The 24,476-nt window shown below is 38.3% G+C and overlaps 1 protein-coding gene across 2 annotated transcripts in view; it reads left to right on the forward strand.

Moving 5' to 3' along the window:
* Window positions 1-1,162: 1,162 nt before the first annotated feature.
* Window positions 1,163-24,476, forward strand: part of LOC108441379 (cystathionase (cystathionine gamma-lyase)) — a 74,821-nt gene continuing 51,507 nt past the window's right edge. The window contains exons 1-12 of one of the 2 annotated variants that reach the window (XM_017720867.2): window positions 1,165-1,481; window positions 3,689-3,770; window positions 4,092-4,187; window positions 4,301-4,410; window positions 4,697-4,831; window positions 5,305-5,362; window positions 5,455-5,532; window positions 7,971-8,123; window positions 9,625-9,746; window positions 9,946-9,998; window positions 11,138-11,276; window positions 17,262-17,901. In XM_017720867.2, the coding sequence (XP_017576356.2) occupies window positions 1,311-1,481; window positions 3,689-3,770; window positions 4,092-4,187; window positions 4,301-4,410; window positions 4,697-4,831; window positions 5,305-5,362; window positions 5,455-5,532; window positions 7,971-8,123; window positions 9,625-9,746; window positions 9,946-9,998; window positions 11,138-11,276; window positions 17,262-17,276 (1,212 nt within the window). In that variant the 5' untranslated portion in view covers window positions 1,165-1,310 and the 3' untranslated portion in view covers window positions 17,277-17,901. Of the gene's footprint in view, window positions 1,482-3,688; window positions 3,771-4,091; window positions 4,188-4,300; window positions 4,411-4,696; window positions 4,832-5,304; window positions 5,363-5,454; window positions 5,533-7,970; window positions 8,124-9,624; window positions 9,747-9,945; window positions 9,999-11,137; window positions 11,277-17,261; window positions 17,902-24,476 lie in introns of those variants that run through there. The other variant, XM_037534856.1, reaches the window with a different exon arrangement.

Raw genomic sequence — 24,476 nt, forward strand, 5'->3', positions numbered from 1 at the left:
GTACAGTTCATGTTTGGAGTATCTGGAGAAGTGGATGACACCTATGGAAGAGTTCTCACCATTCATGTGGATGGACATGAGTGAGCCACTAAAGTGGAATGATGTGGAGGTGTGCATCAAGTACCTTGGAGAAAAGGGGGTGCCAATTGATGATGTTAAATGCTTTGACCAAGTTGCTAATCTGAAGAAATTCATAGAAAGCTGCAGTGATGATGACGCATTCATGGGCCTGCAGGTGCACCAGAAGTGGACCAAATACTTTGAGAAGGCCAAAAGCATTGGATGCTACTCAGAACTGCTGAAGATTGCACAGTTTGTTTTTGCACTTCCTCCTCACAATGCAAATGTGGAGAGAGTTTTTTCACTGATGCAGAGCCAGTGGACAAAGGAGAGGAACCAGCTCTCAGTTGAATCACTGAAAGGGATCCTATTTGTGCAATACAATTTCAAAAATATGTCTTGCAAGGACTTTCATACGTATGTGTTGAGCCACAAGAAACTGCTGAGAAAGATTAGCTCCACAACAAAATATAAATGGGCAAAGAAGGATGAGGAAGAACAAACAGATGAAGAGGAGGAAAACCAGACGAAGTGGAAGATGAGGATTAAGCAGGAAAGAAAAGATGTTCTATTTATATTTTTGTTGGAATTTTTGTATTTTTGCTAATACACAAGAGAGGATATAATGTGTTATTTGGAGTTGAGAGTTATTAACTTTTGTTGTTAAGTAAGGGATGTTTAGATGAGACATTATTTCTTTCATTGTGCTATTTATTTGTTACAGGAAATGTTAAGTTAAGCATTTTGAATAAATGTATTTTGAATAAAATTATCATTTGTTATTGTTATTTGTTGTTATTTTTGTTGTTGACTTTTACTGAAAAGCATTTTTAATAAACCAACTGTAAATATCATGTTTACGTGGGCCTATGTTAAGTGAGCGAATGCACACACACACACACACACACACACACACACACACACAAAGTGTCCTGGTTTTCCCAAATAAAAATATGGTCACCCTATAAATGCGGCACCACTGCGAGCTGCAGATTAAGACGAGACAGTAGCACACGTTTCATATGCTCAGTTTTCCTGAGTTGCATCATCGGGACGCCCCTTCTCCGTAAACCTGGGTCATGTGGTACGCCGCGCCCCCGCGCGCTCACCAATGGCCTTCGCGCAGTGCGGGTAAAAGACATGTTTCCACATGCTCGGGGTGAAATTCAGCGGCGTTCACCTGGTTAAACCCTGTCCGGCGTGTGTTCGGCTGGTCTCAGTGTGCGCTGCCGCTGCGGTCAGGGTAAAACATGAATTCCAAAAACAGTGACTGTGCGGCCGGTTTCCAGCAGGAATTCAGGTCCTTCGCCACGGACGCGATCCACGTCGGCCAGGAGCCGGAGCAGTGGAGCTCCATGGCCGTCGTGCCTCCAATTTCACTCTCCACCACCTTCAAACAGTACGGTCCGGGGAAGCATGCGGTGAGTGGCTGACTGGAGGCGTTAGGGATGGGGGACATGGGGGTGGTCACCTGAAATAGCGCGAACCGTGCTGTAAATATCAGCCCGAGCTGCTCGGCTCACCCGGCTGCCTGTAACTGTAGGATACCGGATGTGCTGCCAGCTCTGTAGGCGTTAGCCGTGAAGATGTGATTAACTCGCTCCGGCTAAACTAGTCGCTCCACATCATGAGCCACGAGATTTGTGGCCTTTTGATCTTTCCAGCAGTAGATTCATCCTGTCCTGGGTCACCGTAGCTCAGAAGAGTAGTTTAAAGATGAACACCAGTAACGGAAACGTTAGCGTTTGTGTTTGGGCTGAACGGTTAGCTAGCGTGAGGTGTGGAGAGGGGGGTGGTTGTAACGTTAGAAGACCCCTGAGTTTATTTTCAAAACCTGCCCATTTACTTCTGGATTTATACCATAATTGTAATATAGAAACTAGTTTGGGGGCATATTCAGCCGTGTGTAGTCACTTTTAGCTCCCGTGCTCCCTTATTTGCATAACTCCCCCTTTTTGTAGCTGACTGTAGCTATAAGGGACCGTGGCTTGCTCGTATGAATCCCTTTAGTGGCCCTACAGTACACAGTATGTGTGCCATTTTGAACGGTCACTATCCTTTGTTTCCAGCTTGGCTGTTTAGGTTTTGCCAATCAGGGACAGTTAAAGGAGAATTCTACCAATTTTTCTAAATTTTTAAATAATTCTGTCCTTGACCTGTAAATAAAGTCATTCAGAGTTGTGTGAGGTGAAGTGGTTTATTGTAGAGGAACTTACAGACGGATTTATTTATTTTTTGCGGTGGTGGTGATGATAGGAACCAGGGTTATTAATGCCTGAAACAGAACTATAGCCATTTACTTACTATTTAAAGGCACTGGTGAAGCTTTCTTTTTATATGTAATGTTGATCATGGTAAAATAACAGTAAATATGACAAAAAAAAATACGTTTCGGATAAAAAGAAAATATTATTTACTTATTCAGAAAAGTATGTAAATAATATTTTGCCTTACAGCACCCTTCATGTACCTCTGTGCCATACAGGGATTAAATTACCTTAATTATTATAAACCACTGTGAACAATTCTAACTCGGCAAGTTTCTCTAACACGGGGCATTAAACATCAAACTGCTCTGAATGACTTTGTTTACATCTCAACAATTTCATTATGTAGAGTTTTTGAAAAATTGGTGGAGTTCCCCTTTAAAAGCAGACGAGATGTGTTTGTTGTTGAGGACAAAAGAAGGTATTCTGCTTTTAGCAGTCAACTGAGTTAGTCAAAGACCTTTGCAGCTGCTCACAGGTCAGTTCAGCACAGGCTGACGTTTGAGTTTTGGGACATCAAAGGTTCACTGTGTTCACTGAAGTTCACTGAGTTAATATATAATAATCTATGTATGTATGAAGTATGAAGAGTATGAAGGTTCAGATGTGTAACATTATCAGAATTTAAACAAAGACCTAGATTACTGGTGAAATCTGCTATCAATGTAAAAGTTTATGCTTTTATATCCAAGTGGACATATTGTAGGCTTACCTTTAACAGTTTAGTCTTTCCTAAAGGCAAATTCCACTGATTTTTAAAAGTATCTGCATAATTCAAATGTTGAGATGGAAACACTTTACAGTTGTGGTGAAGGGACCAGGGATCTTTTTCTACAGTGCAAATATAGCTATACTATTACTATCTAAAACAACAGACCTACGTGTGTCTGAGTTTTTTCATTTGCGGTGGTAAATAATTAAAAAAAAAATCTTTTGGCTACTGTTTTGACTAACAATGTCATGCATGTTTCTCTCTGCTGAATGGATGTTAAAAACACAGAGGCCAAATCCTCATGTCAAAATAAAACTCTGCCATCAGGCAACATATTTGTAACCATCTAATGTAATGGCTTTCTTTGAGAGAGCATTTAGTTTTTAAAAATTTGGTGTAATTCCCCTTTTTAAATGCATATTTTTGGCATAGAGGACAAAGTCCTTGACCTGGTTATGGACTTGAACGGCTTGTCAACTTTGTCCGTTATTGTATGAGTTAGAGGAAACTGTTTACAGATACTGATGATATTTCTAAATTTATTTGATGCTAAGTGATTTTTTTCACTGATGGAAATGTAGTGCAAAATGGTTGCGCTCTCAAAGTGTTTTATTGGCTTCCATCTAACAGAGTTTGTTTTAATCACCAGGGTTTTGAGTACAGCCGCAGTGGAAACCCCACACGTAACTGTCTTGAGAAGGCGGTTGCTGCTCTGGATGGAGGGAAGTACTGTAAGTCAGCTATTAACCTAAAAGCCTTGTAATTATTTAAGAGCACGAGTTAAATCATTAGTGTAAAGTAAGTTGTGTTACTGAATTCACATTGAGTACAGGAGAAATTAAAACTGCTACAAGTGTAACCAGTTATAGCGAGCTCACTAACCTGGAACAGGTTTATATTGCTTTAAATTAAAGACACAGTCACCTGCTTTTAACAACACCACGCCTACCTGCTTGCTAGTTTTGCTGCTTTATCTCCATTATGTAACGTTACATAAGTAAATGTATGACTCAGTAGATTCTTGTTAATGATGACTACGCTGTTTTTGATAGGCGTAGCTCTTGCTTCTGGATTGGCTGCTACTGTGACCATTACTCACATGCTGAAATCTGGAGATGGAATCCTGTGCATGGACGATGTCTATGGAGGTGGGCAAGGCTGTGTTGTGTGCCTAATTCTTTTTATTCCGTTGCAAGAGTGGACAAGAAAGTGACAAAAATGATAAAAAGGGATTTTATTTGCTTCTTATTTTCCTCAACAGGAACCAATCGCTATTTCCGAAAAGTAGCTGCAGAAATTGGCTATGATATCTCCTTTGCTGACTTCACAAACCTTGAAGTTTTAAAGGCAGCTCTTAAGCCTAATACAAAGGTATGCCTCTTGGGGATTTGGTCTGAAAAAACAGTTGTCCTAGATTGCATAAAAGTGATGTTTTTGCTCCATGACTATGGTTACTTTAATTCCTCTTTTGGTTGTGTGAAGACATCTGGTGCTCTACCCTTAATCCTGTGTTACCATGTTTCATCACTAAATACAATGGGAAGGGGTGACTCACATTAACTAATTCACATGAACATAAGGTAATAGAAGCAGACTGTTGCATCATTTTGGCAAAAGACTGCCAGCCTTAATTTGACTTTCTTTCTATTTCATGTAGATGTTGTGGATTGAAACTCCCACAAACCCAACTATGAAGATTGTCGACATCCAAGCCTGTTCAGATGTAGCACATGAATATAGTAAAAATATTATTGTTGTGGTAGACAACACCTTCATGTCGGCCTACTTCCAGGTATGTCTTGCTTTTGCTCACATGGAGAATTTCATCATTTCCTTTCTGAAACTCTGAATGCACATTTCAAATGCTTAACGTTAGTGGCTCAGAGCAAACACGAAGTTTAGCTGTTTTCATGTCCCCCGTAGCAAGACAGAATGAATTAGATGTTTAAATGGTGGTCACCTGATCTGAACATTCTTGAGGGGGACAAAGTGAATATCACCACCAAGATAACATCGGAGTTCAAATAAAGAAGCAAAGTTTTGAGTTCTGTGTTATTGTCATTATATTGGAAATATTTTTTCCAGTTTCTTGTCCATTGGAACAGCTGTCAGAATGTTAAATGAAAGCAACACTCACCTCTTTACCAAGTCACATGAGCACTTTTCACTAAAGGAACATGTCATCTTCCTTTACTGGTATCAGGTAATTGGGCCTTTTGCTGGGAATGCTTCTTTAATATGACTGATGATGTTTGCCTTGTACAGCGCCCCCTGGCACTTGGAGCAGACATCTGCATGTACTCTGCAACAAAGTACATGAATGGTAAATATAATTAATAAGCCAAAGTGCAGTTTAATGTTTACATTAGTTTGTGTCCATTATATTAACTAACTGAAACTTTCCTATGTTTGCAGGACACACTGATGTTGTTATGGGGCTGATTTCTGTCAGTCGTGAGGACCTTTATGAACAACTGAAGTTTTTACAGAATGGTGAGACATAAGGCTGTAGCTTCACCACAAAGCTACTGAATAGTGCGCACTCACAGTATTCCAACAGCCATGACTGAAAAACAGGATTAATTGTATATCATGTCTGGCTGTTACCTGATTTGTTTAATAATAAGTTTAGTATTGCTGCTGATATTTGTCCTTTACGTCAGTTGTGAAATGCATTTCAAAAAGGGTTCAACATTTCTTGCTTTACAAGCTGAGGTCAGGCCATCTGGTAGGGTCATGGAGGGCATCAGTGTGGAAGAAAGACATCTGCCCTAACAAAATTTCTCAGAAGAAGGACTTGTCACATTTTTTTTGAGACACCTGGGTTGTTTTATTTTTTTATTCACAGAAGGGGAGATGTGCACTTTAAAATCTTTTTCCTTCTTTTTTTCGGTCATTTGAGCAAGAATGCAAAGATTGTGTTTTAAGAATCAGTCTCTGCATTTTTCAGCTGCCTCTTGATATTGTGATATAATTGGGAATCTTTTGTCAGATGCGCTGCTGTCAGACAGCAAGGCAAGGTTCCTACTTCAAAACATGCAGAAAGTGAATGCACTTAATGTGGATGTTTCAGAAAAAAAAGATGCTCAGCTGGCATTTTCAGTCCACCTGGTCAACAAAAAGTCTCGTCAAATGAAAAATGCCTTTAGCAACAAATCTTTGAAGAGTAACTTCTATTGAACTTTTACATGTAATAACTATATAGCCTACAGGCATGTCATATGGATCTGTTGGTCTGCTCCCAGGGTGTGTGTGTGTGTGTGTGTGTGTGTGTGTGTGTGTGTGTGTGTGTGTGTGTGTGTGTGTGTGTGTGTGTGTGTGTGTGTGTGTGTGTGTGTGTGTGTGTGTGTGTGTACACACTATATTGCCAAAAGTATTGGCTCACCCATCCAAATCATTGAATTCAGGTGTTCCAATCATTTCCAAGGCCACATGTGTATAAAACCAAGCACCTAGGCATGCCAACTGCTTCTACATTCGTAAAAGAATGGGTCGCTCTCAGGAGCTCAGTGAATTCCAGTGTGGTCCATGATAGGATGCCACCTGTGCAGTCCAGTCATGAAATTTACTCATTACTAAATATTCCACAGTCAATTGTCAGTGGTATTATAAGAAAGTGTAAACGATTGGGAATGACAGCAACTCAAGTACGAAGCGGTAGGCCACATGAAATAACAGAGCAGGGTCAGCGGATGCTGAAGCACATAGTGTGCAGAGGTTGGCAACTTTCTGGAGAGTCACTCACTACAGACCTCCAAACATCATGTGGCCTTCAGATTAGCTCAAGAACAGTGCATAGAGAGCTTCATGGAATGAGTTTCCATGGCTGAGCAGCTGCATCAAAGCCTTACATCAACAAATGCAATGCAAAGCGTTGAATGTATTGGGGTATAGTGCCACCACTGGACTCTACACCAGTGGAAATGTGTTCTCTGGAGTGATTGAATTACGCTTCTCCACCTGGCAGTCTGATGGACGTGTCTGGGTTTGGCAGTTGCCAGGAGAACGGTACTTGTTTGACTGCATTGTGTCAAGTGTAAAGTTTGGTGGAGGGGGGAGTTGGGGAGTCCAGGAGTTGGGCTCAGCCCCTTAGTAACAGTGAAAGGAGCTCTTAATGCTTCAGCAGACCAAGAGATTTTGAACAATTTCATGCTCCCAAATTGTGGGAACAGTTTGGGAATGGCCCCTTCCTGTTCCAACATGACTCCACACCAGTGCACAAAGCAAGATCTATAAAGACATGGATGAGCGAGTTTGGTGTAAAAGAACTTGACTGGCCTGAGACAAAGTCTTAACCTCAACCCGATAGAACATCTTTGGGATGAATTGGAGTGGAGACTGTGAACCAGGCCTTCTCATCCACCATCAGTGTCTGACCTCACAAATAGAGAGGGAAGTCACTCAAGTTAATATATACAAATATATAAAAATCAAGCATTCTTGAATTCTGCATTCAATGTTGTTGTCTTATTTTTGTGGAAAGAGTTATTTTTTTCAGTCTCACGACTGAATGCCCAAGCCCATACAGACTACCTTAGCAGTAGGCCATCATTATGACATTGACAATATGTGCTTCTTAGGACACTGGAAAAATGTGCTCTTATGAGATGTGCTTGGACCACACACTTTGCTGCTTGTGTAACTGTTTTATGACTTACTTATGGGACATTATTTTCTGTATTTTTACCCTGTCTTGCTAATCATATGATCAGAGCATTCAAATAGGTTTAATCAAGATATGCAGTCCCTACGAGTGGAATTTAAATCCACTGGACTTGTATGATGGAGCATTTAGTCCATATGCGGAGCCAGCAGACTGGCTTGTTGTGCAGTGTCTGCAGTAATGTATGTATATATGTATTTATTTATTTGGCATGGTTGGCTATACAAACACTGTATTCTTTGATGTCTTCGTTTTTGCCCAACCTCAGCTTTGGGAGGTGTGCCTTCCCCATTTGACTGCTACATGTGTAATCGGGGACTGAAGACGCTGCACTTGAGGATGAAGCAACACTTCAAGAACGCCCTGGCTGTAGCAGAATTCCTAGAGGCTGACCCCAGGGTGGAAAAAGTCATTTTTCCAGGTGACTGAGATGAATGTAATCTTAAAGTTTTAAAGACTGATGCATGTATACTGCATTCATTATAAAGTGGTTAAGGAAATAATGAAACATGGTTGTGCAATAGATTTATTAATTAATGTTTATATTAACTACTAGTAATTAATAATTGTACTAGTAAATTAATAATTAATTAGTTTGCCCTGGATTAATGAATTTTATTAAATTTATAACTGCACTTCCTCCATGGTTTAGTTTTTTCAAAGTTTTAGATGATTGCTTAGGTGATGAAAGTGATTTTTCATGGCCTATAATCTTGTTCAGCTGTAACACATGAATTGTGTCTTGGTACAATCATTAGACAGTTGTTTCTTATATAATCTGTAAATGTTCTCTAATCATCACTAATCATTAAACCAACAAAGCGATTTAATATTGCCATTTTGATTTTTTTATCAAAGGGCTCCTGCAAATAAAGTCTCTCAATCTAAAAAGTGCTGGTGATGTTTGTCTAACCCTTAACAGCATACACTCATAGAGAGACCACAAACGAATATAGACCTATAAAAATGTTATACCATACATATATACTATTCACCATACCCAAGTTTTCTTCACCACCACCACATGAAGTGGTTCCCAAAACGTTACTGCTTTTAGTGGTGAATTGGCATTCATAGCTTGATTTTTGCTTGGAAATGAGACCTCATTTTAAATCAATTAAAATATCCACGTTAGCTTTAACCTCAAAGAATGTGATAGTACCTCTAGATCAGACCACACAGAATGCTTCAACAGTGAAAATTGCTGCATGGTCATATTAAAAAAAAAAAAAAAAAAAAAAAGAAAAACATGTAAAATGCATTCAAAAATTAAACCATGTAATAACTTGTGTTGTCTTGTTTTACCAGAGTAACGTAAACACAGCTTAACCTCACCATTGAGTTGAGACAGATGTTAAAGGGGAATTCCACTGATTTTCCCAATTTCTGCCTTGTGACTTGTACACTTGAGTTATTAGCATTTTTCAGAGAGATGAAAAAGTTCAGTTCTGATCTAAATTCTGATTTATGATCTGATTTGCTTATTGTGTTACTGTGTTCTAATTTGAGATACTTGAAATAATTGACAGCACGCTTGGCAGGAGGCTTAGATGTTGGATGACAAGTTGACCATTTTTCTGAATGTACAGTACACCAATTTTGAGAAGCATCGTCACAATCTAGTACAGACTGTTTCCCCCAAATGATAAATCTAGTCAAGGCTACATATGAGATAGTCAAGCACAGAAGGGAACAAAGTTCTAATAGTTGTACAAGTCTGTGCCCTCATGTAAGGATAAGGCACATAAAATATTAAAGAATTTAATCACTTTTGACACCTGTGTCCAGTAGGGGGCAACATAGTCATACTTCATACATTGAGCAGTTCATATTTTCTAGGGAGAACGACTTTGGGAGAATGGGCTGTTTAATAAATTCAGGAATAGAATATAATAACTTGGTGTATTGTCTCCCTCTGTCAGGCCTGCCATCTCACCCTCAACATGAGCTAATGAAGAAACAGTGCACAGGCTGCTCTGGTATGATCACCTTCTTCATTAAAGGCAAACTGGAACACGCCACAACTTTCCTCAGCAACCTCAAGGTAATTTGGGGAAAGAATTGTGAAACAGTAGTTAGAACAGATGGAATTGTCCAGAGGGCCAATTAAACAAGTGTGTATAATGAGTCCTGTCTCCCCAGCCGTTACACTGTTCCCTAAATGAAACTCTAGCTTAATCAGAGTCTTTCTGGTGCCAGGTGTTATGGATTGTTTTTCACCAGATTTATGTTCTGTGTTTCAGTTATTTGCACTTGCTGAAAGTCTGGGAGGTTATGAGAGTCTGGCAGAGCATCCGTAAGTGCCCCATGCCAACACCTATCAAAAGTGTAATTCAATATTACCGCATCCTTTTAATAGTATATTTCACTCTTTTTACTGATGATTCAGATGTAATTGTGAACATTAAATATTGGCTGAACTATAGGTTACACACTCCAGCCAAAATATAAATGCATTAACATCTGATATAAATGTGCTTACATGCTGCATTAGTTTCCAGAGGGACATTTTCTGGTTTTGAGACTAGGAAACCTCCCCTCAGATGTATCTTGAAGTTGGGAGAAATTTTTGAAAAACTGCAACTGCCACAGGGTGAAATTTTGGGGGCAGGTTGTTTTTGAAATATGCTTTTTATTTATCTGTCTGTCTTGTTTCTTTTTCCTAAGCTGGTGAATACAGAAGAAAACCAGATAGCAAATGGTATTGCTAGCAAGCCAACTAACTTATTGCAAATATATAACTGTAGTAACTGTCTCCAGATCATCATGGATAAGTCAAATGGCAGAAAGTACATGTCTGATTAGGACAACAAAGTAAAAGCTAAAGTATGCAAGGTAGCTATATATAATATAATGCTGCACTACAGAATACTGCAGAACATGACAAACATATTAAACTTCAGTTTTTGCCTGGAGTGCCCCTTTAACTAACCAGATTTAATATCCAAGAGGAGTTCATATACAAGGCAGTCATACAGATCATGAAGTAATGATGGTTATAAGTACTGCCTGTTGTGAATGTACAGAATCTTAATATTCCACAGGGGGGCGCTAGCATTTTGTGACTGATGTCCAAGCCCAGTACTTACCTTTTCTATTAGTAGCTCGGCTTTTTTTTCTGAACCCTAAAAAGTTTGCATTTAGAGTAGATGATACTCTTCAAAGGGATTTATTAAATATTTAAACATCAATACAGATTCAGAAGCCCTGTGGTTAACATGGTATGCATGTAATGTATATTTAATTTTGCCTAGGTCATCGTTTGAAAAGTGTGAGGACACAAATGTGATTTCATAGTAACTAAATTATTTTATCCTTAAAACCAAATTTGCTCTGTCATACATCTCCTGTAACTTGCATACACAAAGATAAGTGATCCACAGAGGGCTATATGTCCAGTGATCTGATGATGCACATCTGCCATTCATTTAACAGAGCAATTATGACTCATGCTTCGGTGCCAGAAAATGAGCGGATGGAGCTGGGCATCAGTGATACACTCATTCGCCTCTCTGTGGGACTCGAGGATGAGGAGGACATTATCGCAGACCTGGCTCAAGCTCTTAGTGCTGCTGTAAGTGTATTTGCACGCACAAACACAAGGGAACACCACACATTCACAGGTCCATAAACATTCACATAAGCCTGTTGACTGCACCCACAAACACTACTCTGAAACAGGTCTGTTCCCTAGGTAATGATTAATCATCCTGCAAATGGCCAGTGCTGTATCTGTGTCTGGTACCAAGGTTATCTCCATGCTAAAGATATTAACAGCAACCATGTGACTTTTTTTTTTTTTTTTTCTGGCTGTTGCCTATATTCCTGCCCTCTGGCACTTTCAAACCCATAATGGATCATGCTCATTTCAGCAAATCTAATTGCCTGAAATTATGCTGCAGTAACTAAACCATATGTCAACGCATAGATTATTTAGCACACAGTGATCCAAGTGCACGCATAAAACCTTAAGGCAGCTATTTTTATATAATGCAGCTAGTATTATTGTAGGAGGTCGATTTCCCCTCTTTCCAGGTGCTTTGCGAAACAAGACGCAGCAGTCAAATCAAGATGAATTGGCCCTGGTTGCAGTCTGACACTTATCCCCAAGAAAATGTTTTAGTGTGCAATGAGGCAGTGATACAGAAGATTGTAGCAGGCAGACAGTAGTCTCAGTGCATGTTCTCTTCAGGGCTTTTTGCACAGAGGCACAGCAGGGTATGTGTGCTGCTGGTCATTACAGAGCACGTGGTACAGAATAGGGGTACGAGTCTCTTGAGGCACAACAGTTCAGTTCTATTGCAGTTCTTTAGGAAATGATTCAGTGCATCATGAAATCTTAAACTTCACCACAATGTTGCCAAAATAATCATTTGTAAATGTGCAAGAATATTCATCAGAATATTAGGGACATGTTCAGACAGTTCTCACAAAGCTCTGATGAGTGGTTTCAAGATGCGTTTTATTCAGTGTTGGACAAAGTACACAAATCATGTACTTGAGTTAAAGTAGAGATACCCAAAGTAAAATATTACTCCAGTAAAAGTAGAAGTCCTCCCTTTAGACCTCCACTTGAGTAAAAGTATAAAAGTATTTGCCTTCAAATGTACTTAAGTATCGAAAGTAAAAGTACTAAAAGATTAATTATAACTAATGTCCTGTTATCATTTTTGTAACAAGACTCTTGTTGCATTAACTCATTTTAGGCTAAAATACCCTAGTGTCACTCTTGTGACACTAATATTTTAATAGAATGTCATTAATGAGGTAGAACCAAGTGTCTATAAAGTAAGCATTTATTTGCAACTTGGTTACAAGTTTATGTTTAATAAAAACTTGTCTCTACGTCTCTGTTCATAAACTAGTCAAAACAAATTTACTATAAAATGAAAGTGTTTTGGTCACAACTGCACATGTGTAAACAAACATATTTCTGTATTGTGGTCTCTTTTCAAAAGTTAGGTTAGTTCCATCATTTGGTGGAATGGACACTCCCAAATTTTATGCTGCTGCACTGACACTGAACCGTGTGTTTGCACTGGGTCTGTATGTCCAACAAGTCAAAATTAAGTACACGCTGTGCCCCGATTGGTGTTCTTGCTTCACGCTTCTTTTGTTTTGACATATGTTTTTATACACACATAAACCAAAAGGAACTATGGATTTCGCAAAATGTATTGGAGTAAAAAGTAAGATATTTGACTTATAGTGGAGTGAAAGTAAAAAGTCTCCCAAAATGGAAATACTTCAGTAAAGTACAGATACAAGGAAAAAGTACTTAAGTACAGTAATGAATTACATTTACTTAGTTCCTGTCCACCACTGGTTTTATTACATTGCCACCGTGACTATGGCGGTTGGCAGGCTTCGCTTAATGTTGCGTGGCTTGGATTTATTTTCTTTTATTTCTTAGTTTTGGGGCAATTCCTTCTCTCAGCCCTCTTTTGGTTTTGGAGCAGTTTTGTTACTTTTCTTTACCGCGACTAAGTACCGTACCATACTGGTCACCCCTCTACAAAGGTATGACAAACATTGACGTTTGCCAGCACCTTATATATGGTGTCTTCCAGGTGCGTCAAGTTAGTTTTGATTGCTGGCACCTTGCTGCTGTCATCCTCTGCAGGCCACAGGTGGAGCGGGCTGGGTGCCTTGCTGCCTACGCCCTCTGCTGGCGGCAGGCGGTGCAGGCTGAACCCTTAGTTGCACTACATTAACTACCTTAAATCAAGTAGCACTGCAGTAGAGAAGAAGTTTTATACCACACCAGAAAAGCAATTCTGTACAGCTGTAAAGTACATTTCATAGTTTTGATCTTCATCCGTCTCTTTCAACAGCAGTCTTTATCGCATGTGACATGAATCACATCCATGGCTATACAGAGCTCACTTTTTTAGTTTCATGTCTTATTTTGTTTAGCTTGTTGAGCTGTGTTTGAGTGTCCTCTAAAGCCAGGCATATACTGTGCAATGTTAAATCTTGTTCTTTGATGACTCCCACTGTATGATTGACAAAAGCCTGCGGACGGACAAAGCCTACCATTTGTATACTCATGCTGTATAAAAATGCTCCGTTCATGCTAAGTGAAATGCACTATGAACAATATAATACACTGCATGCAAGAGAAACGGCATTGATAACTTGTGCCATACTGTGACATTTCTGTCTGTTTTAGGGAAGTGGTTTTGTTTGTGTTTATGTGTATTTAAAAACAGGCTCTAATCACACAGTGAAATCCTGGCGTCAAACACTCCTCTGTGTGAGCCGACCTGCATTCACTGCCAGCTTGAGTTGTTATTTAGCACAGCAGCGTACACTTGGCATATAACACATGGCAACATACAACACATGGTATTAGATGTTGGTATTGGTGCATTTTTATGTGGTTGAATAGTATGGTATCTGTGCAGCCCTAATTTTTACATGGACTTTTAACTTTGCACCTTTTTATTTTGTCCAAAAAATAGGTGTATACGTTATTGAATATTATACAGATCTAGTATTCCAAAGTCAAAACAGTTGAACTGTTGAATTCCATTTCATCGTGATATATTTCTACTACACATTGTACTCCAATGCCCTTGTTTCTATGGTAGCTTGGGCTGTGCTTGTACTGAACTTACTGCATGGTTATATTTAAAAGAGTTTATCAATAACTTGTCCACTAGTCACATAAGGTGTACTCATCATATTTGCAGCTTGATTGCATTATCATAACTCAAACTTATGTCACTTCATGTTATAGTTTGCTGGATGTTTTCTGTTGCATGAACATGATCTTCTCTCTGACATACTGTAGCTGTATGCCTGGTTTACCATTGGTGACCATGCCTGGTAGTTGACAATTCTACAGAGTACTGACTGTTTGAAAGCGAATAAATTCATAGTGCAGTGCTTCCCTTCCCTGCTGTCTCTCTGTATGCTTGCACCGGATCCTTTAGACCCGCTATACTGGAAATGGAGGTCAAAAAGGGACTGCTTTGATTTGATTTGTATTGTGTTTGAATTTGATTTGACATCAGGTCTCAGGGGACAGTTTCATTAGCTCTTGGCTTGCATCTCCTTATGGAAAAGTATAAAGTGAAGCTTGCTGAATTCCAGAAAACAAGAGGTTAATTACTTGAGGTTTTTTTTTTTTTTTTTTTTTTTTTTTTTTATTGCCTTGAATATGGTAATGTTCAAGGCTTTTATTGAACTGCTCCGGTAGTTGGCCTCAAATTGTGCGTTCTCTGGTGGGATGCCATTTGAAAGGCTTGGCAGGGGCTTTGGAACGCAACTCATCAAGGAGTCAATAGACCAAAAAGACCTAGAGACCATCAGACAGATGACTGCAATTCTGTTCTCTAGCCAAGAACAATATTCACATCAAAACACTGTGCATTTGCTTACAGAAGTGTTTTAAATTTTGCTTTGTTATAATATATTCATATTTTTTATCTCCATGCTCTCATGGTGTGACACAAATGTAATTATAGAAAAACTGCGGAAGAAAGTACTTGTATTTAATTACAAGTATCAACAGAACTCGAGTGGTGTGTGTGTGTGTGTGTGTGTGTGTGGTTTTTTGCATACTAATAGATTTGAATATTTGTCAGATTTACCCACTCGGCTGATATGTGCTATTCTTTGTATTCTTTGTCTTGCACATCACTTGGAGTCTGTTTAAACCTTGCATCAACATATGTTTTGTGCTCAAATCATGTCTGGATATAAGTTGGGTGGATTCCATTTACATGTTACTCTAAATCATGTTCCTAGTGTGATCATATGTGATCTGATTTCATGTTCACACATATAAGCTCATCAACACAATGTTTTTTCAGTTTTACTTCAGGTAACCTATTGAAAACATGGTTTCTCACCTGTTACTTCAGTGTATTATACACTGTCAAATATCAGAAGAAACAATTGATAAACAGCAAATCATCTGCAGTGGTGGAGGAGAAGGCTTTATCTAGACACTTTAGAATGTCATCAAGATCCAGCTCTGACTGCCTCCGTGGTTTGAGTGTTGACTGTAATTTGATCAAAGTATTTACACTTGGCTTTTCATGCAGTCAGGTGAAATTTGAACATGAAGAGAAATTGCATTTAATGCAAGGTGTAAAAAGCTTCTTGACCTGCAAGAAGATTGCAGTCTGTAAATAGTGTTCATGTTTTGAATTGGTTTGAGATTGATGATTACTGGGGCATTCAGTGACTGTATCTCTCTAATGTAAAAGCCAATTTAGTGCTTAATTGTGTGTGTGTTTGTGTGTGTGTGTGTGTGTGTGTGTGTGTGTGTGTGTGTGGTGTGTGTGTGTGTGTGTGTGTGTGTGTGTGTGTGTTTTTTTTTTTTTTTTTTTTTTTTTTTTTTTTTTTTTTTTTTAACCACTCTGACACAAATCTTTTTGACATAACTGCTCTAGTTTCTTCTCTGCTTATTATCTCTAATCCTGAAATGATCCTCAAGACCATGAGGAATGGAATCCAATTACCGGTACTCTGGAGTAAAGACATGATCTGTGGAGCACAGGCAGCTTTATCTTTCCACTTAATATTTGGCCAAAAAACTCTGCCATAGTCCACTATGATCTGAGTTTTTTATTGTGACATGTTTTCCATTGCACATAGAAGTGCCATTGGGAATATTCTCTAAGTAGTAGGCTTTTACACAGTAGCTTATAGATGAGTAGGTGTGCCAATACTGTCAAGTGCTACCAGTGTTACTTTACTGTCCTTTCAACTACTGAAACTCTTACTCTTAACCATTGACCTCTAAGTAGATTACTTTTCATATGTACTTGCTGTTCTTTTTTTGGGTAACACTTTATTTTGAGTGGTGCTTTTTAGATTAATGAAACAATTAGCAGATTCACAGTAACATGTCAAAAACATTAGGGTTAGGATTAGGTTTTGGGGTAGAGGTAAAGGTTAGGGATATTATCAGGGCCAGGGTTAGAGTGAGGTTTTGGGTAAGTTTTAGGTGTTGCATAATGGAAGTAATATATTAACAATACATGTGTTTAATGTACGTAATGTAACAACAGAACACCTACAAGATAGTTACTTCAATGTATTCAGATGCTGCTGCTACTTTACTGATATGTTGTTGGTGTTTTACTAATACACTTGTTTAGAGTTTATTAATCATCTCCAAAGGACCACTCCAAATAAAGTGTTACCTATTTTAGGGTTCTGTTACTGCAGAACACTGTTTCAGAACTTTGTAGATCCAGATCCTGCATTACTTTCTGGTTTCATTTGAGAACTTAATTCCTGTGACTTCTTACCTTCAGATTTACTTGTTGACCAGTGAGCCAGCAATAATTGCTATTGTTTTAAACACAAGCTGGCAGTGGATTTACTGCCTCTTCATTGACATAGGGTTGTCAGAGCACATGAGCGTGAAAACTTGAGCATTTGTCATTTTTGAGCTGCAAGATTCGGAAGATATTAACTGGTATGTTTGTACTGTATTACAAATAATGTAATGTTTAAAAAAAAAGGTTTCAATACTAGATTCACTGTATTCTCAGCTATTGATTTATTGGTGTTTTTGTTTACTTTTGTTTTTCAACAGCTTGCAAAGAATTAAACTTGCCAAGATGGGCCAGAAGCTGTGACACCCTTTCCACAGAGTGGATAACACTTCATACTACGTCCACATGTTCAATTTATAACCAGTATATAACATTTATGCTTGGTGTCAAATACAGAAATGAGTGCTTCCAAAGGTCTGCAGTTATTTCCACCCATTCCTTCAAACCAGGTCAAATTTACGATACAAGCTAACAAGCTATCTTTCTTAACTGTTGGCTGCTTTTACCGTTATCTTTTCTGACCATTATATTAATCGAAATTGCAGGTGTGGTAGTTAGCAACTGAATCTATTTGGCATTCGGGAAATGTAAACTGGGGTTATAGAAAGGTGAGCAAGGAAATGCTGTTCTCATGAGTTATTTTATTTCTATCTTTCCATACACTGAGGATGTGAGTGATTTTGAAGTGCTGATGGGTCAACTTCAGCAGGCATTCTAGACTCTTCTTAGCGCACACACTAAGAGTTTGTCTCATTGACAAATATATGATTTTACAAATGATCAATGTCTCATTTTAACAGACCATAACTTGATTTATCAGTATTTGTAATATTTTTTGAACGGTTGCTTTTGATCTTGTCATCTATGCTGATGGAACCATTAAAAGCCATTTGTGTCGTCTCTCTGTTTCTTTTCCCATGGCTAAACATTGGTGTTGTAGTAAAGCTGTTTCGTTGGTGTGAATGAACACGAGCTGGAGAAAGGGTAGATAAATACTATAAGACACACCTTATGAGCGGCTTAGAATGTTAATGATGGACTTCAGTAACTCTATTATAAGACATAATGATTTTTGTCTGGGGTTGAGGTATTAATTATTACACTGCAGGGCTAATTGAACATGACGATAATTACATTTCTGCTAAACTGCTAAGGTTTTTTTTTCCTCTTTTTTTGTGCATCATCCTACAATGCAAGTTTATTAAGCATAGGTTAATTGTAGCTTTAGTAGACATACCTGTCATTGCTTTATGTTGGAAGTTAATTAGCAACCCATATAACATTAGCAACATACATTACATACAAAATCAAATCTAGCAGGCAATGCTTGTCTGCCTACTTCCATAATCTAAAACATGGAGTGTGTGATTGTGCCACAGGCATTTGAAGAAAACTTTAAAGGTCAAAAGGAAAGTGTTTGGTATTAATTTGGCTAGTCATTTCACCAAGTGTGAAACTCCTCTTTATTCCAACCATAAAGGCAAGACATATTTGGCATCCAAATTTTGCTTCTTTAGTTTAGCGCTGGAGTTACGGGCCTAATGTCACTAACAAATTATGGAAGTCAGTAGTCACCAGAATCTTTTTCATACATTTATCCCTAAAACCTTTCTCGACCTGCTCAAACCATGTCCAGGTTTTCATCAAAGGCCGATTAGTTGAGGTAGTGTGAGTAGCAGTATGACTTGCTGTGAACTAAAAAAAATGAACAGAACTTTGTGTAGCTGAAACCTGTGGGCAGCCACAGTTTACAACTGCCTGTTTTGTCCACACGTCACGTAGGCTTATTCTACAGAGTTCATTCACAATTTCTGTCGTTTCTTTTTAGAAATAATTGGTCATCTTGCATTTTCTAACTTAATTAAAACAGAAACAACATAAATCAAAAATGAACACTATTAAGTTTATATGACATATGTTTTGAATGTGGTATGAGCCGGTCGAGAGAACATTTGAAGATGTACTGATGGAAAAGATTTGGGTGACTATTGACTCCTCATAGCTCTAGTGATAAACTACAGAGGCAAAACTAGTGAAGCAAAAATGTCTTGGCTGATGCACTACATCTGGTGTATGTGGACAATTGTGTAAACACGATTTTTCACTGAATAGTTCTTCTTACAACTGAGCATCCGTTGTTAAAGCAAACTGAAAGGGCACCCTGTGGAGGTTGTGCTGTGGAGAGCTATGCGTATTCTGGCATCAGCCCTTAATCTCTCATACATCTTGATTGGGAGTATTTGCTGTTTGCTTTAAGCCAGACATAACTTGAATTCATCACGTCTATCACATCTCTGTTCTGACTTATTTTTGTGTCTGGCCTTAACTGAGTTTAAAATCATTCATGCTGCTTATTCTTTATTGCATGTCACATTCAGTTTACTGAGGCTCCAGTTCTGGAACTGCAAGAAAAAGAATTATTGAAGTCCATTACTCATAATAAACACTTCATCATGTGTAATGTCCCATCATTTTTGTGTAAAAGATTTCCAGTCAGGACCATTATTTGAAATGTAACTGCTCACTCCACAGTGGCACAGAGCCTGGAGCAACAGGAGCTACAGAGACTAGCCGAGTAATGGAACACATCAGGAAAGTAACAGACGGTCTGAATTGGCTTGTGAAGCCTGATATGTTTAATTTGTGGATGCCATGTCTGGTCATCTGTCCAATTCCCACTTGTCTTAAATATGATTAGAGGCCTGCAACTCTTCAAAACTCATGTCAACAAAATGGAAAGTGAGGTCAAGATCATAAGCTGAAACGACTGTCTTTATGCCAGGCTTTGCTTTTTTATACTGTTTTAAGCTACTAAAATTCTAAACCATACTTATGATTCATTCTTATTGCAATCATTTTAACAAAAGACTGCTTTGCATTCACCTCTATATAAATCTGAACCAGGATTATATAAACTAAGCAGTACTTGGCCTGTACCGACATGGTAAGGCTACTTGTCCACTATATTTCATTTGCTTTAATTTATTGTTCTGTATTATTTACACAATAAAACTCAACTGACACAATACCACAACTGACCAAATGCCTGAAAAATTAACCAATTTTAGAGAAACAGTTTCCTGTACACAAACATGTTGGAGTGCTTTTATACTCAGTGGATATATATATATATATATATATATATATATATATATATATATATATATATATACACAGTGGAGCTTTCTAGACCTTCAGAGGAGGCCTAATGCTTTCTATGAAATAAAAAATTAGCAATTTTTAGCGTTAGAATTTAAATAACCTCTTCTACCATTGGTAGGTTTTGGTTGGATTTTATTGAAACAGTCCATGGAAAACTGTCCAAGCAGATTTTTTTCATTGTGGTATCTATGTAGAACAAGCCAAGTTAGCGCTCCCATCGGTTAGGACTTAAGGGGCTGAACTGAAGGCCTAATGTGTCAGATAAACCAATAACAATATGGACTCGGCAGAAGAATCAACACATTTTGATTTTAGTGGGAGAGACAAATTTTATAGGGAAAAATATCATGCTAGGTTTTCTGCAGGTCCTGACTGTGAATATGAATGGTAGTTTAACCGGTTTCAGTCAGTGGCTAGAAATGGAAAACAGCACCAGCAACTCTATACCAGGGCTCTTTACTAAAAGTGTCACTATGAAACTGCTAGAAACTAAAATATATGTTAAATATATCACTGTTGTCGGAAGAAAACCTCATATCTCCAAAATTGGAACTTTACAGGAGAAAGAAAAAAACATGCTGTAGTTTTAATGCAAGTCAATGGAACCAGACATCTTTCCAAGTCATTTTGGGCTGTTTCTTTTGCTCCATTCATCATGAAATTTACACACAATGTAAAGGGCAACAGGTCCTTTGAAATTATGTCAAAACTGAAAAATGACAAAAATGGAGATACAAGGTTTTCTTCTGACAGCAGTGATATGTTACATTGAATTTAAAGCTGTATTTACATTGACGTAGGTATATAATAAGAGTTTGGTAACATACTGTGAACCTTAAATACTGTTGTCTCCTCCGTCAATCATTCATGCTTCAAACCCAAAATTTACATACACCAGCAGAAATGACAGACTGTGCAGAAATGTTTCATTCTAGGCTGTAAAAGGGATGACTTTTAAAACCCTTCCCAGGAACCACATTGTCCGTAGGCATGGTTGATGTTCATCTTTAATCAAGGTTGTCCTTCTGTTCATCAGCTTCTTCGAATGTTCTGATCCAATTTGAATGCTAAGCTTATCCAGGCGCCAGAATGTTATTATGGTGCCATTTAAGGTGGAATGGAAAATTCACAAAATTAGCTGGAGAATAGGAGCAAACATCAGCTCTGACATCTTTAAAAGGATCCCAGACAGGTTTAATTCAAATTTTGCTCTGCTCATATCAGCATTTAACATGGAAGAGACGGAGTGGCCCTTCCAGCTTTATTAGCATAACAACCCCAACAGAAACCCCAAAGGAAGCACCATGTTGTGAATTTAGCTACTTTTTGATGGTTGAAGCCATCTTAAAATTGAAAGTTTCATAGTGAGTTAAAAACAATTTACTTTGTGCTGTTGTCAATTTTAGCAAGGATAGTTAATGTTAGCTACTAAAATGCTTCAACTAACATATCGTATAACGACCTAGTTTATTTACATGGAGGTTAATTTTACCTTCCTGCGCATTTATATCAACATGTTGCATCTGTGTGAGCAAGTAAACCCGCGTCTGTTTCACCCTGACCACATACCTTCTATGTAGACATCAGAGACCAATTTAAAATATTTTAAAATAATACATGCAGTCTCTGATAGCTTTATTGTGTTTGCTACAAGCTTTGAATAAAGTATGGAATGTCTTTTACAAGCTATGAATGTGTTTTTAATCGACAGCAGCCAAAATGTTAATGTGAATTGCCGGTTGTTGAAAACTAACATGCCACTAGAATCCCATAGGGCCACTAGCAGAAATCTTTTCCTTTTTTCTGTATTTATTTTTGTATTCATTTATTTTGACAAAGTTTTGACATTTATAGCCTGACCTGAAGGCTTAGAGCTGACTAGCTCTAATAGTAATGTAAATCAGAAGCACACTCTGTTTGTTTCTTTCAGAATGTAAAAGGCTACAATTATCAATAAAGCACTCAGAATACATGCTTTCTGACATCTCCTTAATGTGTGGAAAGCTAATATTATGATTTACTGTTTTATAAAATGTTGGTTTAATCAAGCTTTCATGTGGCTACAGCACTACAGATCCCTCACTTATCTCTCACTGAAAAGCAGTTATTTAGCAGTAACAAAGTAGTATAATGTTAAATAGCATGTCCTCTGTTGGGTAGTGCCTACTATGTTAGTGAAACACAGCTATGGTTTACCAACTGGTTATGGGATGGTACTGCAGGGCTCTTTTCTGGGTCCATTCTTATTTACCCAGCATGTTAATGATTGCAGTCTGATGAAAAAATGTATATTCATAATAATATCGAACACTATACATACATAAATCATGTTGCACTTTTGAAAGTAGGAAGGAAAAAAAGTATAATGAATGTGTTCTTAGATTATTAGTAGTGCAAGACTTAGCAGTAGATTGTTGGTGTGTGTATGTTTAAGGACCACATGCTTCTTATGTTCCCTCCACACATTAAATAAACTACAATCTACACATACGTTCAATTATGCGCCAAGACGTGTTGGAGGAGGACTAGAATTCTTTCTTTACTGAGTTGTTCACTTCAGTCACAAAGGCATTAGAGCCACCTGCTGGAATATTGTAATAACAGTAATCAATTTAAATTTAAGCAATACATAACATTTCCTCCTACCTTACTGAGCAGGTACATGATAACTGTTTACAATTATTGCGATTTCTTTGTCTCTCTCTTATTTATTTATTTTTGTTTTACTGTTGTACCTTGAACAAATCTAGAGGTAGGGGGTAGACTGCCCCTAACCTCGAGACAGTTCAGGGCATTATTCTGCCCCATAACAGACCAGGCTCACTACCATAACTACTTGGAGTCCATTTTTTTTTTTTGTCCACATAGCAGTCCTAGAGTGTCAGACGATGGCTTAGACACTTGAACCAGGTAGCATGACTTCCAGTGTTTTGTCGATGGTGGTTGGAGTCTCACTAAGCAAATCATGAGGCATGTGTTCCTTTTCAGTCGACTTGAACGAGCTGGCCTCTGGGGTGCAGTTTTGGCAGAACAATGACTCTTGGGCCCCATATTAAGCATCTCCGCTGTACAGAGAGTTTTCCCTTGTAAGGAATGTTGACAACTCACTGTTACTGGCATTATTCATTGTTCTGTTTCCTTGAAGGACCAGTGTCAAATCTGTTGATAAAGTAAGGTCTGTGTGTTTCAGAATGAATTTCATTAATGCTGACCGGTACTGTTTCCATTTGACTTAGATAGAATACATCAACCGCATCCACCTTATCTTTGGCGTCCACTCATAATGGTAGTTGCAAAACTACTATCGGCATTGGCATGGTGTGCTGCTTTTTTGTATAACTACTATTGTGTGCCAAAAAACCTAACGGCCATCTTTGCACACGTGCTGCTGCCATTGAATTAACCCCTTTCTGCACACCAAAGATTGTCGTCAGGGTATGATGGTCAGTGAGGAGATAGAGATACTGGTGGAATTTTCTCACCACAAAAATAATTGCTATGGCCTCACGCTCAATTTGCGCATAATTCTGCTCGGCCTTACTGAGTGTCCGTGATGCAAAGCTATCGGCTTCTCTTCACCACTGAGTAGCACATGAGAGATGATTGCACCAGTGCCATATGGTGACGCAATCACATGCCAACTGGAGACTGTTTTGAGGGTCATAATGCGTCAGTACGTTGTGTGACATACAGTGGTGCTTGAAAGTTTGTGAACCCTTTAGAATTTTCTATATTTCTGCATAAATATGACCTAAAACATCATCAGATTTTCATACAAGTCCTAAAAGTAGATGACACAAAAATATACTTGGTCATTTGTTTATTGAGGAAAATTATCCAATATTACATATTTGTGAATGGCAAAAGTATGTGAACCTTTGCTTTCAGTATCTGGTGTGACCCTCCTGTGCAGCAATAACTGCAACTAAACGTTTCCGGTAACTGTTGATCAGTCCTGCACACCGGCTTGGAGGAATTTTAACCCATTCCTCCATACAGAACAGCTTCAACTCTGGGATGCTGGTGGGTTTCCTCACATTAACTGCTCACTTCAGGTCCTTCCACAACATTTCTTTAACCATTCTTTGGTAAAACAACTTGTGTGCTTAGGGTCATTGTCTTGCTGCATGACCCACCTTCTCTTGAGATTCAGTTCATGGACAGATTTCCTGACATTTTCCTTTAGAATTCATTGTTCCATCAATGATGCACATCAACATGGTTTTGAATGTCCTCCATTTGTACACAGTCTGTCTGACTCTGGATTGGTGGAGTCCAAACTCGTTAGAAATGGTTTTATAACTTTTTCCAGC

The sequence above is a fragment of the Pygocentrus nattereri genome, chromosome 26 (genome assembly GCF_015220715.1).
Source record: "Pygocentrus nattereri isolate fPygNat1 chromosome 26, fPygNat1.pri, whole genome shotgun sequence".
Taxonomy (NCBI): domain Eukaryota; kingdom Metazoa; phylum Chordata; class Actinopteri; order Characiformes; family Serrasalmidae; genus Pygocentrus; species Pygocentrus nattereri.